General features: G+C 37.8%; 1 protein-coding gene across 1 annotated transcript; it reads right to left on the bottom strand.

Moving 5' to 3' along the window:
* Positions 1 to 13,017: 13,017 nt before the first annotated feature.
* On the bottom strand, positions 13,018 to 13,674 carry LOC129783050 (very low-density lipoprotein receptor-like). The gene has a single exon (XM_055792711.1). It carries the CDS (start codon positions 13,672 to 13,674, stop codon positions 13,018 to 13,020), a length of 657 nt encoding a protein of 218 aa, XP_055648686.1.
* Between the last annotated feature and the right edge of the window lie 4,010 nt (positions 13,675 to 17,684).

Below are 17,684 nucleotides of genomic sequence, written 5' to 3'. Positions count from 1 at the left end.
CAAGCAGACAGCCCAAACTAAGATATTCACATAGCCAATGAGTTCTGTGGGTAAACAGGTTCCTTTGCTTTCTTTGATGATTACTTTTAATTAGGTAAGTTTGAAATCCAACTACTGTGAGTTCCACTAAAGTTATGAGTGAAGCAGAAACAGAAGGGCATGTTTAGTTATTCAGCCCTGAGGGGAAAGCAAGTTGTACGTTACAAAGACCTAGTTAGAGTTTCTGATGCATGCAAGCAAGCCTTGGAGTGGTGTAGTGACCACGACACAGTTTAGAGAAGCATGCTTATGACAGAAGTAGTGGTAGTTAGCATTGTCCTCAAAATTAATGGATGAAACACACTTTAAAGCTGCAGGCCCAGCTGTCAGCTCACAAAGACACGTCTGTCCTGTGCGGCACACCAAAAGAATTTGTAGAATCTTTGTGAATGGAGCTTGTGTCCTGTGCTGGGTGGCATCCCACTGATGGCTGCTCTCTGACAACAGCATAATGAAGGAGATTGAGCTATTCCTCAAGACCCAAGACCCCTCAGGTGAGAGGGGTCTTAAAAAATTACTGGCAACAGGCCTCACCAATTTTGTGTAGTCTGTGTAATTACAGATTAACTTTTGCAACCATCTCACCAAATGTTAAAATCTCCCTTTAACCTTCACTGAAGACAGAATAAAATGAATTAATCATTTTTAACCATGTCCAGTGATAAGCATGAACTTATACAAAACTGTCACATGACAAAAACTAGGTAGTAGACAGTCTGACATCCATCCTGCATGCCTTCCCAACAGCAAAGGTCATTATTTTTGGGGAGTCATTTTACATGTCCCTACACTCTTGGGGGACTGGTGACACAAGAATATCTGTACAGGCTGGTCTTCATGACCAAATCACCTACCACACCCTTGCCAGCACACACATATGAAACAGCTTATAACTTCAAAATTATTTTTCCTTTTCACACCTGTGTTCTTTGCTCCTGAGAATCCTATTTAAGATCACAGGTCTTCATGTAGTGAAAATATGATGTAGAGAGATGTCCCTATGAAAAAAACATTTTGGAATGACTTGATTCCAGAAACTGATGTCCAGCATATTGATAGAGCTTTTAAACATTCCGTAGAAGCTGCAGATAATCTAGACCAGTTGTACTCTGAATCACATCACATAAACATGTAGTAATTTGGACAATTTCAAGATAGGAAGGTCTTCAATGAAATAAATTTGTTCAGAGAGATCCACAGCTGCTTGTCACTCATCTAAGTAAAAAGGCAATGCCCTAGCAAGTACAGTGAGGGCCAGGTCTATGGAGCTATTGCTTCCTTGGACAGCTTAGGGAAGCATATTAACAGAGGAAATTGATGCATTCTTTGCTGAAAGAATCCTGCACATTGGAAGTTAACCTGAAGAAAATACTCCCAGCTTTTCCTCCAAAAGCATGTCCAAATGCATATCCATTTTGCCTCAGATTAATTTTTAGGCATGTAACTTACATACTTATCAAAGTATACAATCACCTAAGTTCCTTTTAAAAGAAGATATTTAGCAGGAAGTTGAGTGTATAGAATCATCTTCTACAGGTCTTTTCCTTTCTTTCTCTGTAGAAAGAGCTTAGATTACTTATTTAGATTAGACACCGCCAGACAGATCTTGTTCAGATTTGACTAAACAAAGTCATCAGTCTACAGCATGAAATACAGGTGGAGACCAGAGAAACAGTGTGTCTCTGTTAAACCTTAAATTGAAACTCTGAATTTATGTTGACTAAAAAAGTCAGCTTGGGGACTGAGGTAAAAACAGATATCCCCCTACCTGGCAAAACATACCCATCAAAAACGCATTGCAGGTCCCAGCATATAGGTCATTGATGCATATTAATATGCTTAGAAATATACAGGTATTCAGACACGAGGGTTATGAGCATGGGATATAATTATAGCCAGGTGCACTTATAACACTATTCCTCCTAGTCAATGAGAATCTGTCTTAGTTAGAAATATGTCTTTTGTTTCTCCAGTAAATTGGTAAAGTTTTACCTGTATTTAGACAAGCATAATGACTTTGCAGGAGCCATAGTGAGTGTAGAAGAGTGAGTGTGTGAAAAGACAAAGTCTGTTGTAGCACATGTCAATCACATGAACACTTGTAAGATGGGAAGTTTCTGTGCATAGCATAGCAGAGGGACATCACATTTCCTGTAACTACACATGTGCAGGCAAGTCTGTGATGAGATAATGTGTAAAACCTCAGGGGGAAGTTGTCTGTGTAAGACAGTTTGCTCATGCATTAAAAACCAGGTTTTTTTAGGGGGGTTCTTGTTGCAAACAAAAGCAAGAGCATCTGTATTAGTCTGTGAACACAAGAGAGTGTGATCATACATCTGTACTCTGCAGAAGGAAAGAGTAGATGTGATGGAAGGAGTTTCTGTGTATATGTGAGTGTGCATGTGCACATCTTTTCCCTAGGCAAGTTCAGCTATTAGTTGGAAACTTGAGAAATTTGCTCTGCTGGGATTTGAAAGAGATCTCAAGTAAACTATGTATGTCTTCTTTCTTTTTCCACTAGTGCAGTTGAAATGGATTCTCAGTCTAATAAGCTTTGACAAGACCTGGCACTGGAGGCAGGTGCCAAGGAATCCAACTAGTCAAAAGCATTAGAAACACCATGGGCACCAGAGGATAGAGGTGTTGCCATGGGAACAGAGTGAAAGACACTCCATGGTGGCTGGTTAGGAGGTTTGTTTAAGAGGGAGCCAAGCAGCTGCAGCCTTGCTATCACCCTATGCTTGAACAACGGTAGGTAAATTCCAGCCTCCTCGCTGCTCCACCAGGAGCCGAGGTTTTTAATTCTGCTTTCTTATGTGAATAAACCTGAAATATCTGCCATGGCTGGCACCTCCCGAAAGGTATATGCTGTAAAAGAAGATGGCTGGTTCAGTGCTCAAGACTGTGAACATTTGCTCTGCAATGGGCACTTGAGGGCATGGAAGACATTTTTTTAAAGGATTTGAGGACATCATTTTTAGTTACAAAGCTATCAGCCTCCCTTCCCCTGCCTTCCTCTCCCTCTCTGCCCTGCAACCTCTCTCCCCGCACCCTGAAATATGTGCAGCCCCTTCTGAGCAGCACTGCCAGTGAAAGAAAAACTTATTACAAAATCAAGTACTGCTTCAAGGGAGATTTATAAAAGTATTGTCCCTTCCAGAAAACAATCACAAGGGGGTTTTATCATTGTTTTCCTCTCTTCTTCACATCTGCAAATCTATAAAGATGGAAATAGGGTGTGAGGAAATGAGAGGGGGACTTTTTTGGCTCCATACTAAAACACCGGCTGAACAGCTGCAATACTGTATTATCATAATTTGTGTTTCAGTAATGTCTAGAATCCCCTGATAATACCACATCTCCATGATGTTAGGTGCAGTACATAATGTAATGGGAGACAATGGGTAGCCTGCAGTGCTTGAATGGAAGATTTAAAAGAAAACAGCAACATAAAACTAAGAATTAAATCTGAAAATATGCATCCTTATACAACGTCAGGAAAGGGAGGAAGGGGATTAATAAGGAATGGCTTGGAATTATTTATTGAAGAGCACTGAAAGATCATGTAACAACATTAAGCAAAAAACAGGCTCTGGATACAAGCTCTCATCAAAGTTGTCTCCTTTTGTCAGCAGCTAGAAGTGTTTTAGGTTAATGATCATGATACACATCCATATATATCCATACCTCCTCCTTTGAATGTATGTGTGTGTTTCTATCTGTCCATTTAGTTTCTGATAAATGCTGCCTCAGCACTGACCACTGACCACAATAACTTTTGTCCAAGCTGATGCAAGTATTCATAATTAAATGATTGTTGCTTTTGTTTATGAAGCACTTCTCAGTACATCATGTTGCTGCCCTCCTTTAAACAGATGTTTGTAAGTGTGCATAGGACCTACAAAGGCATGACTTCAGTAACAAGTAAACCATAAAATGAAAACTTAATTCTGAGCTCTCTATACATCTAAACATAAGACTGAAGCGTTACACTGAAGAGAAAAGGGTATATGTACACTTAAACGACAAGTGTTTCCTCTTCAATACAGTTTATCTGCTTAAGATGTTTAAAGCATGGCTTTTTGAGGTTTGTAAGCATTTTTACTTCCTGAAGCTTTTTGTGATTTCTATCTCCTGATTCTTTTTAGGTCTACTATTAATGGACTTTACAAACTTAGTGCTCTCATAGGTTTCAATTATCTAAACATAGGGATTTTTTAGATGATTATCTTTAGGGATGACATTTCCAATGGTGTTTAAGCCAGGTAGGTGTCCAGTATCTCTTAAATGTCAAAGAAAATAATTATATTTTTTTTTTTAGCCTGAATGATAAACTGTAAATTAAGCTCTATTAATACAAGCAGCCAAGCTGGCATATGTTTGCCAGATCAATTAAGTTGCCTCTGTAGTTTCAGTATGTACAAGACAGACTAAACAAAACCATGGATGACATGGAGAAGCTGAATAGAAAACAATTTCTCACAGTCTTTTCCAAATATCACATCTTAAATTCTCAATTATATTTTAGGTAATAAAAAATTGAGAATTTTTTTCACAGACTGTGCACATAAGAAGAAATGCATGAATGTTAAAATTTTACATTATTTCAAAAGACAAATTAAATGAAAGAATAATATTTTTCAAGGTACTAAATGCAAAGATACTACCTCTCCCTCTTAAAAAAATATATCCGTAGTCCCTAATTTTGGAGGCCAGAAGAGTACTGTCATAAAGTGTCATTCTATGACTGACATACTCTTACATTCCTTATCAGCTATCTACTGTTGATTGCTGCTGGAGACAGGATAAATGGATGGTCTGACTTGGTAGAGCTGTCTTTATGTTCATTTTGTTTGTATGACCCACTAATATATACCAATTCAGAGCTTAAATGCAGCTACTGCGGTTATGCAGGCCTGCAAGGATGTAATAGATCTCACTGCAGACCCATGTTTATGAGCTTGGCAGTAGACAGCAATTTCAGAATTTTCTAGAGATTGTTTTTTCCACAGGAAATGCAGACAAATTCAGTCCCTTGAAAAGTGTCCAGGTCACTTTTTTCTTGCAGACACCTAAAAGTAATCCATTTGCTGGCATAGGAGAGGGTCATTTTTTATCCTTGAAGTACTCTCTGTAAATATTAGGAGACATCTCCCTAAAGAGGAAAATGGCTCAGGCTCCTCTCTTATGTCTCTGAGTGAACTTGTTTGATTAAATTAAAAGTTGGCAAAATAAAGAAAACCTCCCCAGCTTCAAAACTTGTAAAACAGTTTTAAAGTAAAAGCAAGATGTTTGCAAGTTATTACCTATATAAGTTTGGGGAGAAGAGGTGAAAAAAAACTGCCATAAATTTTTCTTTGGAATCCCCAGGGGGAAAACCCCAACCAAATAAAACACTCCAGAGAAAACATATCCTTTGTTTGTCCTTCCCAAAACTTTATACTTTTATAATTTAGATAATTTTGATTGTTTGTTTGCTAATTCCATCCTTTTATCAAATCAATAAGAAAAATCTCATTTAAAATTATGGTTTAAGAGACTTTTAAAATTTTTATATAAAAATCAAACACAAAGAAATGTATATTCATATGACAAATCTGACTTTAAATAAAGACAAATAAAGATAAATCACTGTTGAATTCTGTCTTGAAACTTTGGCAAACTTCTGTGGGAACTTCGTGAGTCTCTTCTACTGGAAATTCAACAGCATTGTGTCTTAAGAAGCTATACGTTTACACTTTTAAAATCATAGCCCAGAGTAACACCTCAGTAGTAAATGCAAGAAATGAGAACCAGAAAGCTGGAAAGGTCACTTCTTTTCTCTCAAACACCCTCACAAGAAGCAGAAATGCACCAAATACTTGTTTACTTTGCAGAGAGCCACATATGCCAGTGCAAGCCATACTGTCATACAGCATAACAATAGGCAAAGTGAGAGAGGAAGGGGAGAGAGAGGACCTCAAGGTGGGAAGGGGCCTTCATCATTTGTTTCACATACTCTATCCTCAATTAACACATCTTGAGGATTCTTATGACACTGCCAACAAGAATTAATGCAGAAGTTATTCATTTTACCTTTCGTCTCAATTGTGTTGCACAAGTCTGGCAAAGATGAAAAGCTGCTAATTTAGTAGTCAGCAGTGTAAAATAAAATTTCTAAACTGTATGTCTATAAAAGAACATCTTTGCAATAAGGCGTAGCAAATATGCTTGCAAAACAGTTCAGTCAGCAAACCTGGTTTAGGTTTTGAAATATTTGGCAATGACATTTATTAGAATGAAACTATAATATATCAGTGATATAAAGAGCTGTCTCTTCATCACTGGCGCTTTATTATAGGCACTAATTTTGTGCAAAATCCTTTAGATTCTTTGCAAAACACCTGCTGAACTTAAAGAAATATGGTTACTGCTTGTACTGAGACAGATGTAGCTTAATCACATAATACTGAATTTGACTTTTCTGTGCCTTACAATAAATGAACTGAACATATCAATGCAGGAGATTTAAATCTTGTTCCAATTTGAATATTGTGTTTGCTGACTGGAGGACCTGAGCTACAGCCAGCTTCCTCAGTTCCCCAACACCACATGGAACAATTTTCTTTAAACCACTCTCTCTCTACTTCAACTAAAAAAAATAAAAATAAAAAAATAAAAATATTTTTCTTTTCTTCTCTGTGACTTCCTTGCCTGTTTCAGTCTAGCCAGGCATTGAGCTTTCTTCTAGCCATATTGTTTCCTTTAGGCACTGTTTGTCAGCATACTTTTATTTTTCCAGGATTTTTTAAGATTCCATGTTTGCTCTGGAGGCAGCTATGATGAACATCTTGAGCCAAGAATGGAATAAGACAAGCCATTTTCTTGCTCTGTCATCAACCTCACATGATTAGTTTTAAATGTTGATTGATTTTTGGTGGTAGATAAGTTGATTTCTATGAATTTCAGTAACCAGGTAGTTCCCACATTGAGATCCAATCTTGTTTAGTCTTTTCTAATTCTCTGTGTTATTTATGGGTGCTGGAGATTCTGGAAATATGTGCACACATGCTTTTTGGTGCAACAGTTTCATATGATGGGACTTTGTATATGCCTGTAAAAGAGTGTCTAATAATCCAACTATACAATGTCTGTACATAACATACAGAAGTACATAACATGGCATACAGCACACAAATGCACAAATACCTAGAAACATATTTACAGAATATTTGTTACATTTTACTGTGCATATATTCTTGCTTTTCTCTATTGACTCTTATTTACACTGTAACGTCAAATAATAGTACTTTAATTTTACTTCTTCAGATAAGCTCTGTGCTTCGTAAAAAAACATAAAACAATGAAACCTCATGAATATTTATATCAATGGCTACATAGCATTATAGTCATAATCTCTGGAACTGGTTCTCACCAGTTCAGAATTAATTATCAAGTTCAGTTTTAATTGCATTCTTCTAAATTAAAAAAAAAGAAAGAAAGAAAAAAAAAAGAAAAACCACCCATAATGAATCAACTCACAAGTGCTCTGCTGGGCCTGGTGCATCCAAGACTGCTTTCTGCAATCCCATTCTTAATGTGTAATGATGAGCCAAAGGCACACGATGCAGGGGCTCCTTTGTAACCAACTTACTTCAGTAACCAACTTACATGTTAATGCTTCTCCCACTTTACAGGTAAAATATAAATCCTATTTCTAGTTGCTGCAGCAAAAATGTTGAAATGACTATTCCATAACATAGCCTCTTTTTTTTTTTTCTCTCTTCAGATGGTTTTGACATATGATTGCATGCTACTTACACACAAAATATATTTTCATAGTGTTGGCTTCAGGTGGTTTTGACATAGATTGCATGCTACTACCACACAAAATTAATTTTGATAGTGTTGGCTGAAAAACTCTAGGGGAAAAGCAACTTTCAGGAGACAATCAGCTTGAGCTCTGTGCATAGGTTGTCTTCTGCATTAAACCTCATCATTTCTTGCAGATGAAGGTCCTGACAGCACCTCAAGCTATTACCCTGTTCAGGCAGAGTATGAAATGGAAGATTCAAGATTCATACTCTCTGTGTATAGTTGCTGATCTGTATCCAAAAGTCTTTCAAATGATCTGAGCTCAAGTCCATCATTTAAATAAAAGAAAGGGGGTGAGGGAAGGAGAAAAGGAGTACAAAATAAAAGCAGGAAACATTGCGGATCTTTTCTCTCAAGTGTCTGTTTACTTTCTAAAGTCAAATCCTACCCAAGAGGAGTGACACTCCCTCCTGACTGGACAAGGGAACTTGTATTTTTAAATCATTAACAACTGTTTTTTTGAGATAAATCTGGAGATTTTTTCTCAGGATGTTCACGAGCCATTTTACTCGCTGAGTTGCTCTCTAGGCAGGCAGTGTAACCAGGTGCCTAATTCTAAGTGTATGGGTAACATTGATTTGATCAGAGCTGCTCTGGCACCCAGGCTACCTGTTCGATCCCTGCATGGAAAAAGTGAATTATAAACAGTGCAGCAAGCACTAGTCTGCTCAGGAAAAGAGACATAGAGAAAAGCCCCAAACCACAGCCAAAAGACTCCACATCTTGGAAGTAGTCTGGCAAAAGACAGGAACAGCATTGAAATCTAGTTTCTACTGCAATCTAATGATCCAGGGAAAAAAGGGCTATGAGTCTTACTTACACTCACCAAAAGAACAGCAATACTTGTTTCAAAGTAAGCTTTAATAACTCACTGAAAAAAAAATGTACTTTTTCCCCTAATTTTGGATTACTCAGGCTGAATTATTTATATTTTTTTTTAAGATTTAGTGGTTGTTATTACAACATAAGGTACTCTTCAGAGCGAGACAGAGGTATTCTTTACATTCTTGGAGAAACATTTGTTGCATGTATAGAATAACAGGACGTTTTTCTACCTGCCTGGAATTCCCAGGCACTACCACAGTGAAAAGAATAATCAGAAAAATGGAAGGACAGGAAAAGAAAGTATTAAAGAAAGAGTGGAATAAAAGTCCAAAGTAAAACTATATATGAACTTGGATACAGGCAAGGTATGTCCCAGGTAGAATCAATAAAGGCAATCATGTACAATCAACACTTATGTGGATTTAAGTCATGTGACTCAAGCTTAAAATAGAGATGCGTTACAGCAGATGGCAGCTTGTGGAGGAAAAGCATAGGTGCAAGAAGTGATGTTCTTTGAGGAGATTTCACAGAGGTGTTATTAGCAGGGAGAGTATTTTTTTTCTTTGCTCCAGAAGTGAAAGAGGCAGGGTTTTGAGCAAATCATAGTCCAAGACAGAAGTTGTATGAGGTTGTATGAGCAAGGCATTTCAGAGATGTTTAAGTGCATTTATAAGTAGTATGGCTGAATGAGGAGAAAAAAAGGGGTTTGAAGGCCTTCTGTAAATGAGTTCTCCTTCCTTTCTTTCTCTTTCTTCTTTTTTTCCACTTTCACAGTCAATTTGCTGCAAGTTTGATCTTGAAAGGAATGCACTGACATCTAGCAATGAGGCTAACCTGTTAGGGAGATTTTCAATATTTATGTACTGTAACCCCTTGATAAAACTGCCTTCTTCTGAATAGTCCTGCACCTTGCCTTGAGGACCATTTAGAACGTTTTTCTAACATAAAAATGCATTTATCTTTACATTTTTGTTTCTGTTCAGTATGTTCAGTCACTTTCACTCACTTTCTTCCTCTCTTTTTAATGCTTGATATTTCATCCCCTCCATGGAGCCTTATCTACACAAATAGATTCAGCCTGTTGTTCTCTTGCATTTTAAATTTGAAGAAAATAACAAAATAGCTTTATTATGGTGAGGGAAACCTCAGGGAAGTGGGTGTGCCTAGCAGCCACCTCCTTTTGTGGCTAAATGAGGGAACAATTAAATGGTCCTTTGTTTAGAAGCAGATGAAACAATGGGAGCCACTGCACCAAAATACAGGTCACACATTAAATAAATCAGTGATCTGGACTATGTGGGTGGAAAAATTCACAGCAGTATGAATCAGAATATAGCAGTGGTGGGGAAGGAGGGAGAGTGGACTTTTTTGCAGCTGTGCAGAGTAGGGGCGGGAAGAAAAGGGTGAAGGGGCAGATGCAGAAATAGAAGTAATATAAAAAGGCCAGAGAGCCCGAAAAGGTCTGAAAATACAGCTATGAAAAAAAAGGAAACAAAGACAGAAGAAAGGGGAGGAAGAACACAACCATGCCCTGGCAAAAGAGAGGAACTATCAAAGTTATTTTCTCTGACTCAAGTCTTCCTGTGTTTGGAATTCAAGCTTGTGCATGCATCCAAGTCAATAAGCAGGGGAAAAAATAACTTTTCTTTTCCTCTCTAGAGTCAAGGAAGATCCAGACCCACTCTGTTCCTGTCCATGCATATCTTTGTGAATTGTCCGGGTGAGAGAAACTAACTTTTTGAAGTCTTTGCAGAGGATGGATATGTGGGTTTCTGTCTATAGTGTAGTTCACTAACCTACAGAGACCTACTGTAGACAGGTTGGGCTCTTTCAGACCCTGAGGTGGCTCTGAAGGAAAACCAAGTGTCAGTACTTCAGTGGTAAAATTTTCGTCCCAGGTAGGTCTGTCTGAGTTTGCCTGTTAACTATGGACATTAAATGATTTACCCCAAACTGCTTCAAGAAAACCAGCTTTTCATTCATTAAAGACATAAAATAGAAGAGGACCTTCTTGGCCACCAAGGTCAATTCCTTACTATCCTTTGTTGTTTTCTTAATTAGATTGTTAAAAATCCTCATGACCTGCTAAACATAGTTGTCTGTGCTTGTTTGATGTGCTGGTCTGATTGTGACAACATTTCCCTGCTTTGATGGTTTGTTTCTGTTCATTTTTGAACCTTGCTAATTTTTCAAGCTTTATCAGTAAAACAAATGGAAGTATTACCTATTTACTTCTCCAAATAAGTTTTCCAGAGATGAAGAGAAACAGGATCTTTTCATTTGGAGTCCAAAGGTAATTTTGCCATTTTATGTAGATGATGACTTTTCATTCTTCTGCCCTTAGATCTGTTAGTTTCTTTTCCTGTCTTTTTTGTGCTCCCTTTTGTCACTGGGAAAGTAATTGTCTCTGTATTCATTTCTGACCACCAGTTGGTGTTTAGTTATGGCTAATATGCACTGTATTCCTTTTGCTATACTGAAATATAAACTGTGTTAGAAACAAAGAAAAAAAAAGACAAAAAGTCTCAAAAAACTTCTCAGCAAATTGTCAAGGAGAGTTCCAGTATTGCATGGCACCATTGACAATATCTGAGAGTTACTCATAGTCTTCTTTAAAGCCATTAGCATTTGCTCTCAGTAAGCAAATGTCAACCTAGAACACTGAGTACTGAGCAAAACTTCCTATTCATGCCACCTTCAACTTGAGTTGCTTGGGTTTTCTATGACATTTTTATTTGAGATTTCTATTCCTCCTCAGGAAAAACAAACAAACAAACAAAAACCCAAAAAAAACCCAAACCCGCCTCTGTGCTTTCTTTCAGTTTATTTTCTTTCAGGTTTTTCTTCCTGTTTCTCGCTTTCCTTTTAACTGTAGTGCTATGGGGGATGGAAAGTGAGGAAGAGCAAATATTTGGAAAGCACCAGTGAAAAGAAATGAGGGAAAGTGGTTAATATCCTTGTTTATTTGGCTTTCAGGAACACCTCAGAGATGTCACACTCTAAACATCACATAATTCAAAACCACAAGCAAGTCCCAAACCATTTTATTAAACAGTAAAGAGACACCAAATGTGAGAAAACAGATACAGTATTTCATTTAATCATCACAAAATGTTCAAATACTGGAGAGCTATAGGTTAATAAAGGTATGACTGGTAGAGGAGATACCACACATTGAGCACCAGCTCAGGACACTCTCTGGCTGGTGTTTTCAGGGCAAAGAGTGGATACATGTGAGGAAGACCTCTTACAGTAGGGTTGCTTCTTTTACATTACTTAATAGCCCCCTCTGCATAATGTGGAATCAATGCCTCAGTCTCCTGTGAACCTTCAGGCAAGCACTCACGGTGCTACATTGGCCATCGCCTCCCTCACAGGAGCAGGAGCGAAGGGCACAGGTTGTCCCCAGGGGTATGCTTTCTTTTCAAAGGAAGCATTTTCCACAGCTAGCCCTCTGCAACACAGAGATGTGTTTCTATTTCACTGCCTGTTTGACCAGACACTAATTCATAGCACATTCCCCCTCCTCACTCACCCCTTTATCCAGAGCATGATAGATTTATTGGGGCAGGTCTTCATCTGGTGCAAATTGGCATTGCTGCATTGATTCCTGTGGGTCTGTGTTGATTTATGCCAGATGAGGATCTGGTCCATTTTCTTGATACTTGAACATCAGTCCTTGCATCCCCTTTTCCCATCCGAAGGCTTTTTCTATCATGCCTCTGAGAAGAAAACGCAAATGAGTTAAGGAGCTGTCACCGGCCTAGGGAAGAATTTGCTTTTCTTTCTTTGTGACTAGGGTCTCTTCTGTTAATTTCCATGGCAAGTCCCTCACAAGTTTCTCCAAAACTTGTTACCATGTCCTCTTGAGGATGTCAGCTCCTCTTGCAGATTGAAACATTAACAGGAGAAGTTATTAGCTATTCTCTTTACATACTGTCTTTCTTTATATCTGAATTATTAGAAGGATGAATGCTGGTCATCAAAAGAAATAATGAGTTTTAGAAAGTGAAAATGAAAATGACAAAAACAAAAGAAGACTGATCTCAGCAGAGGGGTCCACAGAGAAGAGGAACAAAGAGGTAGAAGATAAAAAAGAAAAAATGAGAACCTAAAAGGAAAAGAAAAGAAAGAAAGGGAAAAAAAAGAAGAAATGAGAAGAAAAGGGAGGTTTGGACTGAGAAAGAGCAAACTAGCTCCGCAGCAGAAATGAAAGCAGTTATGGTGAAGGCAGAAAGAACTTATCACTAGATCTTGAAAGACTTGGGTATTTTTTATTCCCCTCCCCTTTGAGTAATATTAATATCTGTCATTAAATCTCAGTACTGGGTGGTGACTTTCTGTTGCAACGGAGGGACCAGTGATGTTTAATCCTGCACATCTCAGACCATCCTCCTGCAACAAGTATCCAACAGGACATACACAGATGTACTTTGGAGAGTTTTCATTTATCTGAGGAGCAGGCAGGCACAGGTAGCTACAGCCTCCATTTGCCATGTTCTCTTCACACCAGTTCCTGCCTGAAGGCTGAACAAGTTCATGATACACAATGATGTCCTGTGCATCGTTGAGGTTGTTTACTAAAGTAATCAATTCAGATCCATTAAATTTGTTGGCACCATAGACTGCCTCATTCTCTCCATCGATCCAGTACACATGGTCCTCAAATATTGTTAGAGCAAGAGGATGAGGAAGGAACATATGAGACTTCAGCACAATTCTACGGTCCTGGCCATTGAAGTCAACGCTTGACAGCATATGTAGTTTAGAATCAAGCCAGTACAGACGGCTTTTTACAAGATCTAGAGCAATTCCATTAGGCCATTGGATTTCTGTTGTCACAAGCTGCTGTCTGTCAAATCCATTCATTCCTGCTTTTTCAATTTTTGCTGGCTCACCCCAGTCTGACCAGTACATAAAGCCAGAGAGAGGATCTACGGCAATAACTTTCCACATGGGATTTTAATGGTTCCAGCTGGACATTATGCACTCAGAAGCAAAAGGCCACTGAAGCACAATGTCCTATACACACACAGAGCCTAGACAGCCCCCTTCCCTTCTTCCTTCCCCCTGCCCAAAAGACCTGCAGAGAGCAGTTGTCAAGATTGCCTGACCATGAGCCAACACTGCACATCAGGTGTGCAATCACTGCAGCAGAACTGCTGCTGGTTGAGGAAGGGCACAGGAGAAAAAAGAGCAAAAGAAGAACGAAGGGAAGATGAAAAAAAACCAGCCGAACTAAAACCCTAAGAAAACCCCAAACCAACCACAAAAAAAAAAAAACCAACAAACAACCAAAAACAAAAAAAAACCAAAAAAAAACAAAAAACAAAACCTGCCAAGTGTTCTTGCCCCTGTCTTTCTTAGTTTATAGTTGATGAAGACTTGTTACAGCTTTTCTGGGGAAAAAAAAAATCTTTTTTTTACTCCTAATACAGACATATATTTTTCTTCTTTTGTTTTTGTGTTTGGTTGTGGGTTTTTATTCCTTTTCCTCCATTCTGCTGATAAAATAAAAAGTTGAAAGGGGTTAGTAATTAATATGAAGATCTTACCTATACTTATCCATCTGCTTTAAGCAGTTGAAGTAACAGATTTCCTCAGCTTGAGCCCATTCAGACTCCTCTTAATACATTGTGTCTCTAGTTTACTTGGCTGATACCTGTCTGTCCGCTATTTTAGGAAGTAAATTTTGGTAGATTAGCAATGCTGTAATGGTGAGATCCTCATTCAAGTTCCTGCTTTGCCACATATCTTCTGTATGGCCATGACTATGCCACTTATCCTCTCTGTTTTGAGTTTCTTCTTATCAAATACATCAAAGCAAATACTTTGCTTCCTTCTAGAAGCGGTATGAAAATGGCCTAGGAGGGTACGTGTACCACAGGTGCATTTTAGGTAAGTCTGCTTTATAGAACCAGCAATGACCATTACACTTTGGAACAATAGGTATGATCTGATATTCTGCTGACAGACTTTTTCTTTCTCCTCCTTTTCTGCAGTATTCAGAGAGGACATCTCTAATCCATATCACAGTATATTACTAGTAACATTTGAGTGGTTAATGTGGAGACCAAATATGATAACAGAGGACTCTGAGCAAAAATAGGTGTGCAAAGCTAAAAAATGTCCATTATTTTTGTACAGCTTGGGTTGTAACACTTTTTGTCTTGAACTTTTACAACCTTACCCACTTTAGATTGGCACTAGGGACATATCAAGCAGTGGAACATGGCATGAAATTTCTTCTTCCCTACTTCGGGATGATAGAAATTCCTCCTGGAGTGCTCTCCATGTGTGGCTGTCTCTGCCTATGCAACCTTTGACTGGCTGTACCTAATCTTCAGCTTAAAATGCATCATGCTATTAAACTGTAAAACAGAGACTATACATTTAAAAATCTTGAGAGGGTTTGGAGATAGATGAATACACTGCACTTCACCTAAATGTATGGACCTTGAACCTAGCTTATGGAAATATGCCTGAGTGGCATCAGAGACACTCAGAGACAGCAGTACTGTCTCTTCGATGGTCGTGGTTCTTCATTACATCTTCATAGTCCTGCGGGGTAATTCAAAGAGGACATTAATGAAGAGGGGTTATTTTGCCTTTTTTTCTTCTTTTTTTTTTTCCTTTTCACTTCCCTTCACAAGTTAACATATATTTCTGGTGCCTGAACATACTAATTGGTGTAAATTTGTGTGACATCCTCCTGGGAGTCACTTACCTTGTATCACAGATGGTATCCTGGGAGATGTGGATCTCAGCTGCAGTCCTGTGAAGAAAAGCTAAGTGATCCTCTACCTTAGATGAACTGTGATCAAGACACTCTATAATACAAAGAGAAAGAATCTCAGGACACCTGATACAAGCTGCATAGAATAATGAAATATGGAATTGCAATGTAACAAATGTAAATGATAAAAAATGCACTCTTAAGACCGTTTGATACCTCCTTTTGAAGGTTTCAAATGAATAGAGATAAAAGCTTACTGGGAAAGTCTGCATTTCAGTATGACTGATTTTGAAAAATAGATATTTTATTACACTTTTGATCAAACATCTTCTTCAGAATTGTTGTCTGCAGTATGTTATGGAAAAAATCCATAAACCTGCAGTCTTTTTGAATGATCAGGAACTGAACAGGTAAAAATAGCTGGGCTTTTGGCAAACAACAATCATTATTTTGACAAAAAAAGAGCTAGTGTTCTTTTCATGAGTATTGAACTTGTAAGTAACATTTTCAGAACTTTAATATTTTAGAAAAAAATAATTTTGACAGAAAGGGATTTTTAATTCATTAAATACATCTTAATAAACCTAAACAATATTGTGAATAAAAAAACAAGAAAAAAAGATTCTATCTCTTGCTAGATCTATTTCAAATCACAGCAAACATATTTGCATAATCACACATCGGTTTGGTAACCTCCTTCTCACGATAAGGCAATGACCATCAGCCAACGGTAATGTACACCTTTTGACTCTATGTTACCGTCTTCCATGCTCAAGTTAAATGACCTGTATGCAAAAGCTATCATTACATTTCAAAGCAATGTGTGCTGCACAAATAAGAATTATGTTGATGTCTAGTTCTTCCTTGTCGTTGATAGGACTATTTCCATTTTGATTTAATTACTTTCGTTGGATGTCTTAGTGACACATTGGTTCTTAGCTTGCAAACAAAGTATAATTTTTTTCACATTTAGAGGGAGCCAAGATCATCAAATGAGGCCAGCACTGACTTCTGACTTACTTCAAGATATATGATAAGTTATTATGATGTGTCACTTACTTAATCATACTCAAGGGTGTTAATATTTTGTGACATGGCATGAATGATAAGCTGCTGTAACTCAGAAGTTACCTTCTGTCACAACTGTCAAGCGGGACATGAAATCTGTTCCCACTGGTAAAATTTACTTATCTACCTACCTAATTTAGGGCCAAGACTTCAATATGCTATTGCTGTGCTATCCCAGGGAAGTATCATGTTAATGGAGGAGAAGTTAAGGAAAGCTTGTTCAATTTCTTTACACATCTTTTGTGAGTTTAGCCACTGAATTTGAGTGTGCTGTTCTATGCACCAAATTATTTTCCTTCACCATTTAGAGGAAAAATCCATTTATCAAGGAATGGTCTTTCATTGGATTCATTTATCAAGAAAGTTCTGCTCCCATATACTCCTCCTGAAATCGATGAGTTACAGATTTCACTGACACCAACAATGTCAATGTGGCAGAGAAGTATAGCCAAGTGCAATAATATTAGATCTCCACAGATAAGGGAGAAGCAGCAGAGATCTTTAAAATAGAACTGCTACGGAGGGGTATAAAGAAAATTATTATTATTCCTCTTAATAAAAGAACCACATAGCAAACAATGAAATTATTAGGCACTGGAGTAAATATATATATATATATATATAAATATACACACACACAAACATAATTAATATACCAACCTTGTGTAACTCTTTGCCACAGAGTGTAATGGAAACCAAAAGTGTGCATTAGCTACAAAGTCATTTTATTGATTTCTAAAAAATATATTTGTTGATAATGTTATTTTTTTAATTTATATTATTGTAAGTACTATTAACTCGACCTAATTTCTACAGCATTTCAAGGCAACTTCAGACAACGCCAGTGGCTGATCTAACCATTGGGTGCTAATCCAGTAAGAGGAAGGAAGAAGCTGCTTTTCATCTAAAATCATCATATTTGCTGGATGGGAGGATTGTGGGTAGAGAACATACTAATGCTCTGCATTAAGAGATTACCAAAATTTCAATGATCTCAGCGTCATGAGTGTCTGGGAGAGCTCAGTTCATCTCGTGGCATTGGAAAATGGCATTAAGTACACGCCAGTCTGTATGGAACAGAAATTATAAACTCTGTGGGAACTAAATGGACTCTTCTGACCATCCTTCCAAGATCCACCTTAGTAAGACATCATATATAGTA

Source organism: Falco peregrinus, chromosome W (genome assembly GCF_023634155.1).
Source record: "Falco peregrinus isolate bFalPer1 chromosome W, bFalPer1.pri, whole genome shotgun sequence".
Lineage (NCBI taxonomy): Eukaryota > Metazoa > Chordata > Aves > Falconiformes > Falconidae > Falco > Falco peregrinus.
This window is presented reverse-complemented; position numbering and strand designations above follow the sequence as displayed.

Bases quoted from the DNA above. Each gene is read 5' to 3' on its own strand.
- LOC129783050 (XM_055792711.1), bottom strand. From the start codon at position 13,674: ATGTGGAAAGTTATTGCCGTAGATCCTCTCTCTGGCTTTATGTACTGG.